This window comes from Pithys albifrons, chromosome 1 (assembly GCF_047495875.1).
Source record: "Pithys albifrons albifrons isolate INPA30051 chromosome 1, PitAlb_v1, whole genome shotgun sequence".
Lineage (NCBI taxonomy): Eukaryota > Metazoa > Chordata > Aves > Passeriformes > Thamnophilidae > Pithys > Pithys albifrons.
In genome coordinates this window covers 19424302-19444508 of record NC_092458.1, presented here as the reverse complement: position 1 = coordinate 19444508, position 20207 = coordinate 19424302, and the positions used below count along the sequence as shown (strand labels likewise).

The window sequence follows — 20207 nt, the reverse complement described above, 5'->3', positions numbered from 1 at the left end:
ATTAGGCCCTCACCTGTGGGGGAAGCCCAGATGCCTCAGGCTTCCCTAGAAGCTGACTTCTACTGCCATTTTAAGTCCTTAAGTTTTCATTTGCTCTTATACTCTTCTAGATTTCACGATCTCACTTTTTTTTTTGTCTGCAAGGTTGAAAAAGGGCATTTTGTTGTGCTTCTTGGACATGCTGAACTGTCATGTGCCTGGGCTGTTCTGCAGAGGGATGTTCCAAGGCTCCTCTGGGGATTTCTGACTGCACCAAAGGTAATTTGATATTTTAGTTTTTGAACTCATGTAATGTGTAGACCTCCAGTGAACTTTGTGTTTTGCTATCTCCAGACCTTCAGGGTAGAAGTATTTCAATTACTGTCTTTACAACACATAAAGTTTGGTACTGAACACTGGTACAGGTCCTATTTCTCGCTGTTTAATGTGTAGTCATCCAAGTCTGAAATCTGAATTCCCTGCTCTTCCCCTGCAATCAGGTAGAGCCAGCTTTGCCGCTGATTACATGGAGCCGGGAGACAGACTGGCCTGCTCTCAGCGCCCAAACGGGTTTGTTTATTTAATACGGCACTTCTTTTCCCCACTAATGAATGGCTTTCAACCTCGGGCATTGATAGTGCCCTCTCTTCTTTATAGCTCTGTGGGAAACAGGACTTGCACATCCATCCCTCCCTCTCGCCATGACGCCAACGGCCGCTCCCGCCGCTTGGTCCGGGCCGGCACTGGAGCGGGGCCACGGACTTAGTCAGCCCTCGACATCCCCGCGGTTCCCGCTCGGGAATGCGGGCGGGCAGGGAGCGCTGCTGCTCAGCTCTGCGGAGCCGGGAGCGCTGTGCTGCTCCTCACTGCGGGCCGGGAGCGCTGGGCACAGCTCAGCTCAGCTCAGCTCGGCTCGGCTCGGCTCGGCTCGGCTCGGCTCGGCTCAGCTCAGCTCAGCTCTGCGGGGCCGGGCGGGGGGGACCGCGCTCCAGCTGTGCCTCGCTCCGCCGCGCGCCGCCGCCCCGCCCCCGCGGGCAGCGCGCCAATGAGCGGCGCGGCCGCCGCCCCGCTGGCCAATGAGAGGGCGGTGGCGGTGGCGGGGCGGGCGCTGCCGGCGGCGGGGGAGAGGCGAGAGCTGCGCTGTGCTCCGCTGGGCTCGGCTGCGCCCCGCTCGCTCCGTACCCCGCTCGCGGCGCGTCCCGAGCAGCGCGGCAGCTCTCCATCCCGCTCTCCATCCCGTCCGGCGGAGCATCTCGCTTGCCTCCTCCTGCCCGACCCTTGCCTCTTCGCGGCGGCGGGGCTCGAGCACTGCTGAGCGCCAGGCGCGGCGGCACCACCACCACCATGGCGGTGGAGGAAGAGGGGCTGCGGGTCTTCCAGAGCGTCAGGATTAAAATCGGTGAGGGCGCGGGGCAGCGCGCAGGCAGCCGCCTCTGGAGCGGGGCGCGGCGGGGCAGCGGCGCCGGGAGCCCCTTAGCGCTGCCCTACGCTTCGTGTCCCGTCGGGGGCGGCGGGGCGGGCGGTGCCCCGTCCCGGGGGGGGCTCCGCGGGGCCGTGCGGGGCGGGCAGGACCGTGCGGGGCGGGCAGCGTGGAGCGGCGCCGACGGCAGTCCGGGCGGCGTAGAATATTCGGCGGATTTCGCGGGTTTTTGTTGGATTGTCTTTTATTTTTTTTTTAATTTCTTTTCGTTGCTAAGCTACACGCTAAAAGTTTGAAGGCGGGCACCGAGTTTCAGCACGGTGTGTCACTGGGAAATCTGGTGCCAAACCGGCCCAAAAGCGACTGTGGGCACGAGCCGGAGCCGCAGCCCCTGCCGTGGGCCAGGGACGGGCAGAGGCTGCCGCCGCTTCCTCACGGCTCCCTCCGGCTTGGGCTGCGAGATTCGCTCCTCTTCTTGCTGTTGATCGAGTTCCAAACCACATTATTAGAAAGTAAACGACAGATGTCAGCGAGCGGATTAAACTCTCCCTAGTCGAGATCTGAGTGTGCCGGCTGGGAGGGAAATCCCTCGTTTCCGTAAGCCAGTCCCCGGTGCGGAGGGAGCGCTGCTCCTGCCCGGAACGGGGCGCGGGGGATGCGCGATCCGGGACAAGTGGCGAAGTGCAGCGGTGGGTACCCACGGCTTGTGCCTTCCTAATAAAGCTCTTGAAAAATCTCCCTGTGCCATGTCCGTGCGTTGGAAAGCAAATTTACAGCCACCAATTGTCGTGTTAGATAAAACTGAAACGTGAGATTACATAGGAAATCTCATTATTGGATAGCGGTATTAGCATTTCAAAGAGACTATTACTAGGATCGTTTCCTCGTTAATTGCCGGCAGGTAGTTTAGTGACAGCAGATTGGAAGAGTTAATTTTCAGCTTTTGTGATAGAATTTTATGTGTTCATTCTGTGTCCTTTTATGCCTCCTGAAAATAGACTCCGTAATACTACAAAGTATGGTCGGAGACTTGTTCTCTGGCCCCTTTCAAAGAGGGGAAGGGGGGGGGAAGGTCTTTTCACAAGGTCTTTTCCAGACATTCAGCGGTGTTGTTGCAGGTTGTTCCTATCTGATGATTTTTAGTAAAGGCCATAAGAGCACATCTCGTGTATAGGATGATGACTCCTGGGTAGGGTGTTTGTGTTTGGTTAGGGGTGGGGTTTTTTTCAAGAAGAAAACAGCGATGATGTTATGCCTCAATGATTGAAGTCACGAGCGTGTGGGAATTTCTGTGAACCATAGAAGAGATCGAAGATAATAGCCGCAAAAGTCTTGAGATTAATCTCATTAAATTGCAGACTGAAGTTAATCCTGCTGCTGACTTCAGATGTCAGCGCTCCCACCAGAGCTAAGGATTTGATTACTGTGGTGGTGCGGCAAGGATCCCTGCTGCTTTTTAGCAAGGATAGCAAGGAGGAAAACCCGCAGCACACCGGTGCTTCCCTGCTGCCTTGTGGGCAGGAGGTCTCTCCTGGACGGGCTGCAGGACAATGCCCGGCGCTTTCCGGGCGGCGCTGCGCCCGCATGTTCCAGCAGGGGGCGGCGGTGGGCGCTTCCCATCTCTCCATGGACAGTGTCCCAGGAGGCGATACACACCGGCTCCATGGCTGGGGCTCGAGTTTCTGGGATTCGAGTTCGAAAGTTAAACATGTTTCTGTAGCTGACTGTTTCTTGTGAAATTTGTCAGAAAAATAGGAAGTTTCAGGATTGCTCTGATGGGCTGGAGGAATATTTCTAATCTAACAGTCCTCGTAAGGCAATCCTAATCTTTAAGGAATTGTATATGGAGGCATGCAGGCTCCCTGCAAAAAATCCTGTGAGTGGATCTGAAGGAAGCTCACAGAATCACGGAATTGTAAGGGACCTGTGGAGATAATCTAGTCCATCCTCAGTATTAAGGCGGTGTCAGGTAGAGCAGTTTACACAGAAACTTATTGAGATGGGTTATGAATGTTTCCAGAGAGAGATGCTCCACAACCTCCCTGGGACAGCCTGTTCCAGTGCTCTGCCACCCTGAATGTAAAGTTCTTTCTCATATTGAGATGGAACATCAGATGTTTCAGTTGATGGCCATTGCTCCTCATCCTGTTGCTGGACACCACTGAAAAGATGGTGAACATTGGAGGGACAGGACTTTTATCAGCTATTCCTGAGAGTAAATTTGTCTTATAGCAGTTTCCACTTGCTGATATCTTGTAGATATCTCTCATTGCTAGTGACAGGAGTCTTTGAATGTTGATGATTCAAGGGACAAGTTATTTGAGTACAAAGGGATAAGTCATTTCCCATCTTGATTTGCTTTGATTTATCATGCTGGAGAAGTGGTCAGTTCTGTTCTTTGGGAGCTTGTTTCATGGCCAAGCTATGACTGATCTCTGACTTAGAAATATTCTGTGTTTGATTTGGTAAGACATTTCCTTTTTCATAGCACCTTTGCTAGCAAATCATGAGTGAGGACACTGATATACAAGTGTGAGTCAGATGAAATGTGAAGTTGATGCATCAAGGAACCAGTGCAAACACAGAGTGGGACTCCCATGTTGGTGTGCCTTCCTTGATGGAGAGGCTGATGCAGTTGGGAAGCTTCCATCCGTGAAAAGCACCTGTAGCCTAGAGATATTTGAATGCCCTGATGTAATGTATTGCTATGGCTGGCTTGTTATGTATTTCCAAGAAGCTGCAGGTAAATGAAGGCATTTTCCATTGCTGGTGTAACTTGTTCTTTTGAGACCAATGGGTTGCATGGAATCAGCCATATTTAGTTAGATGGGTAATTATATCCTGGATCTCTAAAATGCTTCCCTGCTCTGAGGAGTGTTGTTTCTAGTCGTACTTGGATTTGGCTTGAGCCATCTGTTTCATCTTTTGAACATGTGAAGCATTGATCTTCTTAGGAACTCGTGTTTGCCTCGTTCAGTTGCACTGACAGCGGTGTGCCATTTTCAAAAGATGTCTCATTGAGATACTGAAGTTGTGGAGCGACAATACAAACTGTCAGCGTGGGTAGCAGTGTTAAGAAGAATTGTTACTGTGTTACCTCTTGTCCAGTTTCTTTTGTGGTTAGTTGAATTGAAAGAACTGTCTGGGTACTTTTGCTCATGACTGTTGCAAGGAATGTACAGTAGAAAGAAAAAGGTGGTACTTGTGCTAATGAATGTGCTGTTCAAATGTCTATTTGAAATTGATTTATTTTGGCTTCCCCTAATGGTGCTTTTGTCTTTTTTTCCTTAATTGAAAATTATTTTTACCGGAATCCCTTATACATAAACAAAACAATGTGTCATGTAAGACTAAACAAACACTTCCTATAAGATTGCCACTTTGAGGAAGTGTGCAGTGCTGATATTTCCATGAGTCAGTGTTTCAAAACCTGAAAGGAAACAACATAAGGCTCCATGGCTGATGATTGGCTGGAAAAACTACAAAGAGAGTCCTTCTGCTTGACAACATGACTTTTGTTGTACTGTTAATATTTTAAAAATATGTTCTACTTAATTGCCACGTTTTTTCTCCTTAAATGGCATCAACTATTAAACTTTCAGTTGAAAAAATAAAAACTCATATTCAGCATTTCTGCTGTTGAAAGCTGTATGCTGGCTAGCAGAGAACCTTCTGGCAGATTTTACTTTGTGAAATTGTTTATACTTGAAATATCTAAAGTAAGAGCTCATTTGTGAATTTTCACTTTAAAATATATGACTTTTCATGTCCCTGAAATCTAGTACTTGTACTTAGGAGTATTAGGCTCTGTTCTAAAGTAGTATTTTCTTCCAGTGGTAGTAGGGCTTGTTACAGAGGTTGAACAGTCCAGTATTTCTGAAAAAATAATTGGGACAGGAGGACACTGCACACTAAGAGGTTACCAGGGGTCATAATATAATGAGGAGGACCATTTGATCATAATTCTATTGACCTCACAGATAATAGTGGTCCACATGTACACTGTGAGGGCTTGTTGCCGTTTAAGACATAAACTTCTGAAGCTCTTTTTATCATGTTTAGAAAGGGCCAGGGATGGAGCTTTTGAGATTACAAGGTGTTGAGGTCTTAGTCTAAAATGTAGGAATTCTAGCAGCATTGCCTGTCCTTAGTGCTGTGATCAGAATCATGAAGTGGTGAAATTTTTGTTATAAAAGTTGGCTACTACCTGATGTAGATCAGTGCTTTAAACACAATGTTTTCTGAGAACTGTAAAGCCTTGTTTATGTTCAGTTGACAAGATGAGGATGGTTGGTGTGCTGGATCTCTGCCTCTTTTTTTTTTTTTTTGCTGTGCCTTCTTTACTAATTCATGCAGAGCTATGTATTTTAAGACATTGTGAAAGCAATTGAACTTTGTGAAACTGAGAGTCTTGGGTAAAGTCAGGCAGGGTAGGGTGTTTGCTTAAGTGTTCGTTTACTAGCATTTAAACAGGTCGACTGGCAAGAACAGCTGCTTACAGCCTTCCACGATTCAATTTGATACAGAATAAATGTGTAAGAGGTGTCTCTGCATTTCTAAGGGTAAGAAGAAACTATCTTGTCTCTTACGAACTTAATGTCTCCCTTAAGTCTAATAATGCTAAGGTTATTCAGGGAAATCCATTTTGCATTGAGAAGATGTTCCTTTTAGTGTTGTCTGTTGGGATTTAGTGACTTGTCTTAAGTGGTTACTTGTAGAAGTAATTGCGACTAAATATGTTCACTGCATAATACTGTAAAAGGATTTATCCCCATTTAAATGGGGCAAAAGGTTGCTTAATAGGTATTTTTAGAATGAGAGCATTTTTCTCACATAACTTTCTCTATGTAGATATATATGTAAAACAGAAAATTATTTAGGAAATGTAAAATGTTTCTTATAACTGCAAGTGTTTTTTCTGGTGTTTCAAAGTTAATGGACTAGCAAGTAAAGAAAGAAAGAAGAGTTTTGTATCTCACCCCGAATATATTCACGACTTCTCAAGATCTTTCTTCACATTAAAAAGTTAACAAGTACAGCTTACACTGATGTTACATAGGTAAAATAAAGTGCAGCTTATGTTCTTGATTGACTGCAATGCTGTGTAAGGCTTGTGTCTCACAGGCTGTGGAGGGTGTGGAATGGATTATGCAGATTTGCATGGCTGGTTCAGTAATTCAAACTCTGCTGGATTTGGCATGGTTGTGTTCTGACCAGCTTGTGTTCAGTGTGCTGAATGGAAAAGTTGTGGGACCAGTGCTATTTCTAGAAGAGGAGTGCTGTGGCTGTTTGTGGACTGTCAGGAACAGCCGTGGCTGGAGCAAAAATGGAGGCTGAAGCAGTCTCTGCAAGTGAGAGGAGGAAATGGAGGCAGCAGTAGCAAATGCTTCAGTGAACTTAGTTTTGAAGAAATAGAAGATGCTTGTATTCGGGACTGCCAGCCTGACATCAAATTATTCATAGCCTTGCTTCTTGTCATCAGCCAAGGATTCACATGAGTGGAAGTCAATGTGTTTTGGCTTTCAGAGTGTAGAGGTAATTGACAGGAATGAAACTGTTGAACAGATCTGCTCAGAGCCTCTAATGTCAGTAAGCAAACTTCCTAGGTTTCTTTGTCCTCATTTGGAATTAGTATATTTGAAAAAAGTGCTATTTAATATCTCATGAGAAATAAGTGTTTTCTTGTCTTTTCATGGAGATGATTATCTGCTAGTCGGAGTACTAAAAACTCCTACATGAGGACATTACGTAAGTGCTGGGTATCTTGACTTCACAATTTTACATTAAATGCTTTTGAAAACATTTCATTGCGTTGAGTTACTCTTCAGGCTAGTTGGTGTTTGTGTGATTTTTTTTTCTTCATTTGTTTTAAACTTTATTATAATTAATTGAAACTAAATTTCTCTTTCTGAAATTACTGAGTTAGATGCCAACATTAGTTTAACTTCCTCTATTCTTATGTCTCTGTACAGGCTGATGCTGTTCTTCTCTGTGCTTTGTGCATTGCTTTGCAATTCTGTTCGCATAGCTGCAGTCAAAGGCATGACATCATGATATGTGTACACAGATTAGTAGCTTGTTGCTGCTGAAAAGGCAGGTCTTGTCTTTTCCCCTTCCTCTTTTCTTGCTCCCAGCTATGAAATGCTCTCTGCACACCTGCTGTTGACTGATGCTCCTCTGCTTGCAGAAAAAAATCCAATTCAATTTGCAAAGCAGACCCAGAGAATGCAACTTATTTTTTCCTATCAGGCTTAATTTTCTTCCATTTTAGTGAGCTCAGTCTGTGCGCTCGAATGAATGTCAAAGCTGTCTCTGGACAAGTATCGGGAGCTTGAGTGGAAGTGTGTGTATGTGGGAAATCAGATGGAGGAACAGCAGGTGCATCCTCTGCTTTCATGTATTTGCACTGGCAGTGTCATGAGACTGCTTGAGTTTCTACTGTCTTCAGTCCACTCTGCTTCCTTAGTGTGTGTTTTCTTGGTGGTGCTGTGTGTTAGCTGCTGATATACACTGGCTTGGTCAGCTGCTCTGGAGAACAAATGTTAAAGCTCCAGTGAGACCAGCAAGAGGATAATATGACAAGCTGATATGTCTATATCTCTGACCTTCCACCTGAGAACTACTTGAATCTCATAGTCAGTTCAGCCTTAGATGCTTATGAAAGTTTGGATATTATAGTTGGTATTAATGATTAATACTGACACATGCTGCCCCACTTCTCCATCACACTTGTCTTCCAAAGCTGAGGCACCTGATGTTAGCATGTTTATGCTTAAAACAGAACTCCCACTCTTCCTTCTTTGCATCACAGCAAGATTTCTACTTATGCAGGTACACTCTCAAACACTTACTATTTTATGAAGCCACTTAGTGCACTGATGCTTCCATGTAGGGAAGACCTCCTCATGCAAACACAGAAGAAAATAGCTTTAATAGTATACATCAGGTTAAAATTCTTCAGATATTCCCTCTATCCTTTCTCAGTCACTGACTGATCTCCATTACAGGAGTGTAAATTGTGAATAATTTTGTTGAAGCCAATAGTTGTGCTTCTGTGAGATTCGAATTAAGTCTGTGAGTACCTTGTATAGCAATTTTTGTCTTGGCGGCAGTGGGGAAAGGATGAGGCAAAATCCACTTTGAGTTGTTAAGGGCCACTTAATAACACTCTGATGTTGTGACTATTCGCCCTGCAAATGGATGTGCTTGGAGAATAAATCTTAGTTACCCCTTGTGAGAAGCAAGAATAAAGACTGTAAACTTTACTGCATACTGGAAGAGATGTATTGCTCTTAATGATCAGACCAACAAATGTTCAGCCAAATATGTCAAAGAAAAATTAGAGTTTATGTGTGCCAGTCAACTATTAATGCTTCTGGGGAGCAAATAACTAAGGCATATATTAATAGTTAAAACATGCACTAGTATGTCTCAGTGCTGTACTTTTAAAATTTCTAGTATCACAGGTTTATATATTTTGTGGTTACACCAAGGAGAAGCTAAAGCTTGGAGTTAATAACAGGTTATATTTCATTATACTGCAAAGCTGGTCGTAGACTTACATGTTACCTTCTGATTTTACCAACATTTGCTAAACTTTATGAAGTATCTGTTCTTTAGCAGTGTCTGATTTCATGGTGACTGAATTTAGGATCCCAATAAAAGCTTTGTTTTGGAGTAAAAACAAAACAAAGCTAACTTCCTTCCTCTCCCATCCTAACCTCTACCAAGGGGACGCAACTTCCCTGAAAATTCACATGTTGTTTTCCTCCTATAGAAGACTTTCTGGGTGAAAAGTTTTGCAACATGAGATGTGAAGCTTCAAAATTATGAAGAACTGGAATATCTTTCCCTTGTTTGCCTGTCTCACATTTTAATGGGTCATTGCCAAGTGTAAAACACTTTAAATATTCAGTGGAAAGTCTGAGATATTTGATGTTTTTTTCCTCCTCTTCTGTCTAAAAGGGGGAAAATATATATGTGTATTTTTGAGGTCTGTTGAGGAAAGAACACAGTGTGAAGAGTTACAGCCTGGTCTGACCTGCCTGACTTCTGAGGTTGATTAAGTGTTCTGCTGTTCTGTTTTCATTTCAGACTTCTGAAGTCTTACCTTACTTGTCTACTTGACTAGAGACTTGTGCATTTGCCTGTTACAACCTCTCAGGAAGCACTGGGGCAAAACAAAGGTCCCTTCATTAACCCAGCAACTGAATCTTACTGTCCCCCTGTGCTGGGGTGTGTAACTGTGCATTCCCATTGGCTGAAATGGATTAGTGTGATGAGATGGTAAGAGGGAGAGTGTTTCACTTATCTATTAATGACTGGTAGGTTTGAACAGGTAACATTGGATGCATGGTTTAATTTTAACAAGTATTAATGCAGTTTTGTATGCTGGTGGTAGGTGAATGAACATTAGATGAAGGGTCTCATTTCTGCCACATGCAACTAATTAATGAAAAGTCTTGAAGTTCAGAAGAACACCTATTTCTGTGATAATGGGAGAAGGGGGATTATGAACACACTTCTGTGTTCCATAAGATGCATTCTTAAACTTTTTCTTTTTTTTTCAGTGACTTTAAGAGGAAATACACTTGTCTGTTGTTGAACTTGTTACTCAGAGGTTTCAAAATCCATTTAGAAGAAGTTGGCATTGAAAGGCCCTAGTTTGTGTTTTGGAAAAGAAATAGAAGTGTTGGAGATGTGTTAAACAGGGAGCAGAAGGGTACTTGAACTTGTTTGTATTTGAATTTTGTTTCCAGCATTTTTAACATGAAGTGGTTGTTTTTTTTTAATTTATACCCATAGAAACAAAGTTTTTGAGTGACTGATAACTTGGTTTTTAGCAATATACAAATTTAAGTTCCATTCAGTTCATTGTACAGAAGGCATGTAGTATAAATCAACTTTACTGTTTTTTATTTTCCTTGCTTTCAAGTTTCATTCAGCTTTAATATTGCAAGTATTGGAAAACTGACAACTTGAAATGCTTTATTTACAATTGTGCTTCTGTTATGGCTGCTTTTAGAGAGTTCTTATATTTACAGAAAGCAACTAAAAAAAAAAACAACGATGCACTGATGGCTGAGTTTTAAACTCCTTGAAAATAGGAGTGAGGGGAAGAAGTTTATTTTTATTACTGTTTCCAATTTAATCTAAAAATATTTCTATTTACAAATTGTTTACAGCTACTTACTTGTGTTTAAGAACTCTAGAAGAAAACAATTAGTGGTAGTTTTTTACAAGGCTTTAGTTGATTCTTGCTTGTATTTCCCAGCTGGTGTTAGAGTACATCTGGAATCTGTGAAATTCCTTTCTTTGTTCCTCATTTCCTGTTTCATTCAGTACTACAGCACAACATTCTGAAAGCTATTTCTCTTAGTATCTTCTAACGTGCATTTTTAAGCATTTACTGAGTTCTTAAAGGTGGTTATATGTGCTTGTGTTTAGTCGCATAATTGAACAGTGAAACTGAACTGCATCATGAAACTTCTCAGATGCTTTGTTTTCATATTTCAGTGAATAATAGTTTAGTTGATTTATCTGGCCGTCATTCAGTTTGTAGAATTGTAGGAAAAAGGGAAGTAGAAGTAGAAGAAAAATCTGGTAGATAGTATGAAAGCTGCCTTTCTTCGTCTTTTTCCCTCTCTTTTCTTCCTCCCCCAGCCCAGGAACAATCATCAGTTTGTCATGGAAAATTAGATCTATTTTGCTGGAGACACAGGGTGTGACATGCTACAGTTGGTTTTAGATTCTGGTTTGAAAATCTGATGATTGCTACAGAACATGTGAACACAACCTTGGGAAATTGAGCTCTGACAGTGTGAGCCAATGTGAGAGTTGTGTGTGTTTGAAACAAAACCAATCTATCCTCTCCAACCCAAGAGTGTTGAAGTTAGATTTACTGTTTGGGATTGCATTGTTGCAGATAACTCATAGTCACAAAAAAGAAGGATATGCAGTCATCTAATGGAATAGCTCTTAACTTTTGCAAGTAGTTTTGTTCTCTCTGAAAAACAATATGCTTTTATGAATACTTAGGTATCTGAGTGTCTGGTCCAAGGTTTCCAGAACAAATGGAAGTTTTTCATAGTCTGGTGGTTGCCTCTTCTGTTATTTGCCAGCTGTGAGTGGTGTTTCTGAGACCACAGCTTTCTCTCTACATGCTGTCTGTACATATCAAAGATTGTCAGAACCTTTCTTAATGTTCTCATGTCTTCTGCATTTATATAAAAGTAACAGTACTGCTCAGGGTGGCTGAGTTTGGTAAAGCCAAAGCTATTTTGTTCTGTAGGTGATTATTGTTGCTTTAAGACTGTTCTGTGCCCTCTTTCAGGGGTACAGTAAAGGTCCTAGAAAACTTGTGCCTTCTCTGCTAAGTCAAAGGAACTGTGCTCCTGTGAAATTTGTGGCTTTGTAGTGTCTGTCAGTAAGGTCCTCATCTTGATCTGTGCAAATTTTCAATAACTTAGACCAAGGCAGATTCTAAGAGACTTCCTTCAGATCATGTTTCCCTGCAGCACTGGTTTATTAACCCATTAGTTCAATTCCTCAGATGATGAGAAGTTGCATTTTGCTTCCAAGAATACAATGTTCGAGTTCTGAATTTCATGTAAAGTATTCCTCATCAGATAAGCAGAAGGGGCCTATCATCTCCAGTCCCTTCCTCTTGGTAAACTTGGAGTTGCATTCATAGTGTAGATATTTGATGTTCGGGACCTTGGCTGATGTTGCATAATATTCAGATTTGAAGTTAAGATACCTGAAGAAACATATTTTGCTCTCTCAGCATTTCTTGCCCTAACTGTAAAGTAGGAGCTGACCAACACCACTCTTATTACTGTAAATATTTGTCTTACCATGTGTTTGTAGATTGTTCCATGTAATTAATTCTGCTGCACACTGAGGGCTGGCAGCTCTTGGATGATTCTGCTTGACCAGCACAAACATCAGAGTTCCCACTAACAGTGTACAGTACTTGGAGAGGAGCTCAGGAGTTGCTGCAGAATAGGCTTAGACGAGAAGCAGCACTTCAGAGGTGATGGTGGAGAAAGGAGGTTGTGGTCAGTGGTCATAAATCCAGCCCTGACTGAAACCAGGGAAACTGTTAATGCCTCTTCCCTCTCATGCTGACGTGTAGAGCCAATCTTTGTGCTCTGTGGGGCGGTGCCTGCTGTGGACTTGAGGAAATTGGTGTTAACATGTTTAGAGTTGGAAGGAATTAGATTTCAAGATAGTGTAAGTGCCTTTCCCTGTTTCCCCATTTTTTTTTATTTATCAGGCCTACTAAGCAAAATTGCTTGAGAGAGGGGAAAAAATAAAGCTGATTTTTATTCAGACCAGTACTCCTGACTGTTTTTGAATGGTGATTCTGTGATTTTTTGACAGGGAATAGAAAGTGCCTGGGGGAATTTGGAATGTGGCAATAAAGCAAAGTAACTTCAGTAAAAGTGAAGCTCTAACAGGCTGATAATTAGTGTGTTTTGACACCTGCTTCTGTGACAGTGTTCCAGAAAGTGGTGAGTTTGAAAGTATAAAAAAAAAATTATCTGAATTACTTTTAAAGTCAGTTTCAGTATTAAATGTAACCAGTCTCTGTAACATTGTAGTGGAGAATGTTGCTGTTTTAAACTTGCTTTGTAACACCTGCAAATTTTTGGAATGCTGATGCCCTGCTTCTGGTAATGGAGCTGGTAATCTAGCCCTGTGGGTAACTTGTACTGCAAGCTCTTATATATGGGCTTCACTTTCTTGTGCAAAGTGAATGTCTGGAATTTAAAGTGTATTTTTCTCCTAGTCCCATGAAATCTTACTCTGATTTAGTTGTGCCATGTCAGACTCCATGGTTTGTGTTTGTTTGTTTACAATGTGTGGTGACTGAGTTAGGCTATAACCAGAAGTACCAGGTGCCTATAAGGTGGGGTCCCTACTTCAGCATACCATGCACACTGCATTGGGAAACCTGAGTAAATACTGTGCTTAACAGACCATGCACAGTGGCAAATGAAATGGGGTCAGGCATGAATACCTTATCCAGGGAGGGCTTAGAAGCAAGTAAGAGCTTACATGTCTGTGAATTAGTCTTAGGCTGCAGGTGTGCCAAAACTCCTCTTGCCCTATATGCAGTTAACTCGGTGCCTCAGAATGTGACCTGAAAAACCCGCTGCTTCTGAGGTGATTTGCCTGGAGGAAATACTGGGTATGGGGCTAGTTCTGGTTGCTTGTTGCTCTCCAGAACTCCATAACATGGGATGCAGTCAGGAACTTCCACCCATTTCTTCAGAGCATGGAGTCAGTGACAAGGCAGGAGCTTGCAGCAGAACTTTGGTTCCCTTTGTGCTTTTGGAGGACGCAGTGGTTGTGATTTATCAGTGCTTTTCTTGTATTCTTGGTAAAACATATGGTAGTCTTTGGTGTCATGATGAAGTGCTAATATATTTTTCTAGGGTATCAGCCTGCAGGAGATAATATGAAGATGTTTGTCTTGGGATGGGTTGGGTTTGGACAGAAGCAAAGCACAGTTGAGCACTTGGGTCTAGTGCAGGTGTTGTGTGCATGTATTTGATTTTTTATTTTTTTTTCTGTTATTTTGGACGTGGACGCACTGTGGGTTGTTTTTTTTTTTTCTGACTAGCCAATCTCCCCCCTAAGTTAGAATTTCTTTGGTGAATGAGACTGGACATGGTAGGAAGAAGAGTGTTTTATGGGAATGCATCTAGAAAATCGCAGTTTGGACCCACATAATGGGAAGAGAAGAATGTCTGTGTTGGTCAGTAGCCCCTGATAAGGTGTTTGTTGCTTCTCTGTCTCCTGTGGTACACCTGAAACCAGCTGTGCTGGAGTGTTGAGTCTTCATAGCTGTGGAGGAGCAGAATACGGGAAGGATGAGGTTTGGCCCAGCCAGTGTGTGCTGTTTGCTTTGCTTTGCATTGCTTTCTGTTTGTTGAATGATCTCTGGGGAACATGAGATTAGCTCTAAAACAGGCCAGCATAGGATGAAGAGGATGACAATATAAATCTTCAAAACACGATTTTGAGCCAATGGGTTAACTTTATGTTAATCAGGATTTTGTATTTTTCTTAACAATAATTAAAGTAAATTTTTGGGGCCAAAATAGCTGAATATCAAGACTTTGCTCAAGTATTTCTTTTGAGGAATGGAGCACTTACTTGACTGTTATTGGAGACTAATATGAATTCTGTTCTAGGGCTGTGGTTGAGAGCTTTTGAGGGGGAAAGGGAAGGAGACTGAGGCCTCTGTAAATTAAAATTAAAAGGATGCTTCTGTAAGTCTTCTATGTATTAATGATGCCTCTAAAAGGTCTTTAGTTATACCCAGGCATCAGAATCATATCAGCACTTAGGGCTTAGCTATAGGCAGTGTCGTTATATTACTGTTGGTTTGCACTCTTGTGGTAATCTATATTGGGTTCAGCCCCAAACCTTTGAGACACAAGAAAGTAAGTTTGACCTGGCCCACTTAGTTCATTTTACAGTCTCCTCAGGTGTAATTTGTTCAGTTCAGTAATTGCCTAATTAACCTTAATGCTAATGATTTTTTATGCTAATTGTTTGAAAGCCAGCCTGATTTAAACAAAGTCACTGAAACACATAACTGCTGTTCCGCCTGTGAGACAGCCTGGGTATTTGTCTCACTGTAATGTTAGTGTCAGACATATGTCTTCATTCATGTTCCTGGCAGCTGGAACCAGTGTCTGGAAGGCTTGTATTGTTTACCGCTGCATCTGCTAAGCACCAGTGATCTTCTGGAGTCAAACACATGACATTGAGGGTTACCATCATGAGGGTTGACCATTGTAGCCTTGAGTCCCTTTCTGTACAAACTTTCTTGCTACTACAGGAATGTATATTTACTTGTAAAAAGAAGACACTGTGCTTCTTTCAGTCTATGGGATGGGTGGTACTTGTGTATTAATTGTTCTATTGTTATTAATAATAATTTGTCATCATCATCTGTATTCTGTTTGTGTAGTGGAATACATGGTTTCCTGCACACATGTTCAATTCAAAACTTGCTCTGGCATTGTTGTTGAGCTCTTTCACTGCATTCCTTACCATACGATGGAATTTTAAATTTTCCAGCCTTTTCCAAGGCAAAGTTGACCCTCTTAAGTGGGGGATAGGATAGAAAAATTGTATTTACCAGTCATGGTACCAGTCTACCTTTCTGGAAGACAATTTTGTTTAAGTAATAAGAATCTTGGATCTGCATATATATTCAAACACTGTTATTCCACTGTGGTAGTTTTCTTTCTGCCTGCTTACTTCATTCATGTTGTGCCTTCCCTCTGCTGAGATGTTGGGTGCAGGTGCCTCATGTTTGTAGAGATGGAATCAACTGGCTTTGCACAGGGTGGTGAGAGAGTCCTGCCAGGGGAAGGGACAGGGGAGGACAAGCAGGATTCTGTTTCTCTGCCGAGCCAAGTCTCACTTCCTTCCTTTCAAGGTCCTGTTCTTGTCAATCTGCACTTTGAGTCAAATGCCTTCTGTATATTCCAGTACACAGAAGGGCTCTTGCAGTTAAAGTCCTGCCTGGTATATCCAGTACCAGGGAAATGACATGCAGTACCAGGGCAAGTATCACTCACAAGATTTGGAAAAGATACAGATTTATATTTTCTGGGATTTGTTTTTGGACTTAGTTTTAATTGTTTAAGGTCTTATTCTGAAGCCAAGGGCTGCCTAATACTTAAGTTTGACATCTGGGCGTTTTTGGGACAAGCTGACTTCTGCTGAGTCGATGTTACCTGTTTTAGCTGAAACACTTGAGAGGAATAGGAAGAGTTTAGCAGAAAACAGTTTTAGTAGTCTATTTGGATCTGAGAAATAGAAGCTAAAGAAGAGGCTGGTACGAAATCGTTGCTTTCCCTTTTCTTCCTCCTGTGTACCCATCCTTCCCTGCCCCTCCCCAGCAGAGCTTGTTCAGGCTCTCCTTGTTCTTCTGCAGGATTTAACAGTTTCTCTTTCTATAAGCTAGAAATAATGGAAATTTTAGCAATGAACTACCGCATAAAGGTCCCAGTCCTGGTGTAGAACACTGCTTTGTGCAAGTAACTGCTATTCTAGTCGCTTGGAGTCTAAACAATGTAGAGAATTCTGCTATAGCCTTAACAATCCCATTTTCCATTCTAGCTGCTTACCTTAAGTTACAAATACAACCTTTTGCTTAGCCTTGACGAGTGTTAGCCTGTTCTGTACAGCAATGGTTAAATACTCCAGTGATCCATGTGACCTTAGTAACAGAACTCCAGTGCCTTGCTGGTGTAAGGGTGTGTTTTATTAATATTTAGAGCAGACCTGAATGAAAAAAACATTAATTTGAGGCTATCATATTCCACTTGTCATGGAACACAAAGTGGGTTACTTGGTAAAGAAAGGCAAGCTGGAAGCTGAGTATCTCAGCAAAGCCGGCAGGGCAGTGATCTTGCCACCAAGGTGGGGAATCCTGTGGTAGGCAAACAAGGGTAGAGCAGGTCCATGGTGTTAATTGGTATTAACCAAGAGCCTGGTGATCACCAGACAAGTCTGTAGTGTTCAACAAGTCCAAGGTAACACCACAAATTTGGAGCTGGAATGCAGCTCCAAAGTGGAGAAGGGTGCCCAGTGAGGCTTTCTCTGGTGCTTTGTCACATGGCTTTCTCTGCAGCAGCCGGATCTGAGTTTACACAGCTGCACTGTGTCACAGCTGGCCTTGAGCCGAGGCATTCAGACCCCTGACAGGGGGAGGAGAGGTTGTGCTCAGGGCCCTGGCACCACTGATGTTTTGGTAAGATCTTGTCTGGGCTAGCCTTAATCACATAAAATCTGCAGTTCTTGATCCTGGGATAGCCATGGTGAGAATCTTAAAGGGTGAAAAGAGGAAGTGGAGGTGCAATAACAGAAAACAGGGCTGCGTGTTTTGTAACACTAACTGTGGCAATAAAATGCATCCTGTATGCTGGGGGAGCCAACCCCTTGGTGTGATTCTTCAAGCCTCTGTGACTTGCACTGGATGGCGAGTATTTCCGCAGTTCTTTGTGGATAAGGACAAGTGTGTGGGAGGCACCAGATACTGGGTAGCTATTGCTGCAGTATGTCACAGTGATTGCTAATTGAACTGTTGGGATGCACAGAAAATAAATTTTCTTGAAGCCTCTTTAACATTTTTCAGCTGTGTTTTTTGTCACCTTATTCATCCATGTATTTTGACTAGTATCTTGCTCTCTTTCTATGAAATTTTTTAGTGATTTATTTTTCCTTCTTTATGTGGTTTGAAACCAAGTCTGACTTCTGTTAAGTTTCTGGTACATGCTCTTTCTTCTCTGCAGGCTGTGTCAAGTCTGCCCTTGTGTCAGGAGCATTTTGTTAATTAGCAGAAGAAACCTATAGTATAAAGTTCCTTTATTTCCTACCTTTTCTCTTTCCTTCTTCCCCAGAAGGATCTTTCAGACTGTTTCTGTGGGACCTGTGCTGAAGCAATCTTTGCAGCAGACTGAGGGTTGTGTGACAATTAGCCTATGAACTCAACCAGTGGTTGTCCCTGCAGACCTGTACTCGAGATGAAAGGGTTCTGTTTGCATTCCGGTTTCCTGCCGCTTTGAAAGCCAGTGGTGTGTCTCATAACACTTGCAATGTGCTTGCAATGTGCTGCTTCCACGTAAGGGAGAGTAATGACCAGTGTTCTGTAGATGGGCATGTGGTACCTCAGTCTTCCTCTTTAGTTCTGTCTGGTTAAAAGAGTTAGAAGTTGTAATCCTTGTTAATCTTTTTTCAGAAAGGTGAATGGCAACTCATGCACAGTGTTTCGAGTTGTAGTCTGAATGCATGTCCTGGAAAATTCACTCAAGAAATAGCAGAGTACTATTAAATGTGTCTGAGGCTTGTTCTGCATAATCAAGTTGCTCAGTGATTTTTATCTTCACTAAGATGTATGTTAAGGCTGCACAGTGTAGGTTTAGAAATTCCTTGCAGCATGACACCAAACATTCCTGTATGTTTATCTTGCTGTGTAAGAGCAGGGAGATGACAGGGAATCAAGTTTAAGCGAAGATGTAAGGAGACAGCAGTTGGAGGTTGGGGGGAGGAAATATTTGCACAACTGTTACGTAAATAAAACAACATAGGATCTCCCAAAACAAAGCAGCATAGAGAGCCCATGCGAAGTGTACAGTAACTTACTGAACCTTCCTTTATAGCATGGCTTTACTGTTAGTGTCAGAGTTTTATGTGAGCTCTTTTACTTAAGTGCAGTGTTGATTCTGGCACTGTCTAAATTAGATTAGGTGCTCCTTTGAAATGAAGGGTGCAGCAAGGAAGTGGAAGTGGAGAGAAGTTAAAAGGACGAGCTTATCTGGTTAAGTGGCTTTTTCCTCCCTGCTGGGAAGACCACAGAGCTGTACTATCTATTCAGTAAACATCTTCCCCTGGATGTGAGCTGTTGGTAATTTGCAGCTCTTAATGATAACAAGTGAGAGGACTTAACTTTAGATAACCCACATGATACAGGTGGTTGTCATAAAGCCTTTTAAATGAGGATCTGCCAGGGGAGCAAAAGGATGAGGAAGGAAGCTTGTTAAATGGGTTTCTTTCTTGTTCCTGCAAATACATGGTAAGTGGTTAAAGCTCAATGATATAATTTGATTCCTTGGCAGATTTATTTTAGATGGTTATTTTGCAGTTATCAATTGTACATGTGTCCTGTCTTCTTCCATTTGAATTGTAAGTCTGACTGGCAGCATTTATTACTTCTGATTCCTCAAGAAAACAAGGCAGGGTCTGTTCTTAAGATTTAGCAATTCAGCTCCTAATCTACAAGCCAAATTTTCAATACATGTGTTTATATCTACTTTGCCTTTACAAAAAGGAGTGAAATAATGGAAGAGGTACCATTGAAACAGGTTTGGGTGTGTGTTTGATAATGGGGTAGTCTCAATGCCACGTACTTGAATTTTGTGTTTGACAAGACAGTAAAGATCTATCTTTTTTTTTTTTTTAACCTCTGCAATGTGAACATGTGTCGACTTTGGTTAGCCATGCCAGCAGGAGTTACACAACTTACTTGGAATGGCAGACTGTGCCGGACAGAGGATATCCCATGAATTTGAGAATGAAACTTGTAAGTGATAAATGCCAAGGGAAGAGTTAATTTAGTACCCACTTTCCATAAATAGAGGAAGTTGATTCATACAGTCATGGCTAGAAAGTACATGGACATGTCAGAGTCTTCACTGTCTTGCTTGAGATCACAAATTTGCTGAATAATGTGGTGGTCAAGTTGCAAAATCCGGTCTTCTACCTTTGGGATAGAAGTCAGAAAGACAAAATGGCGTGGAAGGAAGTAGATTTCACTACTTGCTTTTTAATACACCAAACAGTTTCACTATTCTGGACACTTCAGATATATCTATGAGGTAGTAAAATATTAGCATCATGTGGTTCTTGATTGTGCTTGGAGAAGAAAGAATTCTCTATTCTGTATTTCAGATAAAGCTGTATCAAAACCTGGCAAAATAAGTAGTCAGAAATGAAGTAAAAGTTTTTAAAATGTCAGCTGAACAGAGTTTCAAAGTTAAAAGTTTACTTGCAAGTTGTGTAGGCTTTTCATATATTTCTGTAACATGTGACTATACAATACAGACAACATAAAATGTATTGCAATTACATAATTATTGCAATATATATCACATAGGTTATGATTATGTGTGTAGTATATTTTATCATTATGTGCTATACATTTCCTATTTATTATTATAAAGAGCAGCATTTCAGTTGAATATTTGCTTTACTGACCTCAAGCATTGCAGTTCTGAGG

The 20207-nt window shown here is 42.2% G+C and overlaps 1 protein-coding gene across 2 annotated transcripts in view; it reads left to right on the top strand.

The window, feature by feature from the left end:
• The first annotated feature begins 1102 nt into the window (after positions 1 to 1102).
• RASA3 (RAS p21 protein activator 3) overlaps positions 1103 to 20207 on the top strand; it is a 134205-nt gene continuing 115100 nt past the window's right edge. Inside the window, exon 1 of one of the 2 annotated variants that reach the window (XM_071573662.1) lies at positions 1103 to 1378. In XM_071573662.1, coding sequence (XP_071429763.1) covers positions 1324 to 1378 — 55 coding nt within the window. In that variant the 5' untranslated portion in view covers positions 1103 to 1323. Of the gene's footprint in view, positions 1379 to 5846; positions 5962 to 20207 lie in introns of those variants that run through there. The other variant, XM_071573744.1, reaches the window with a different exon arrangement.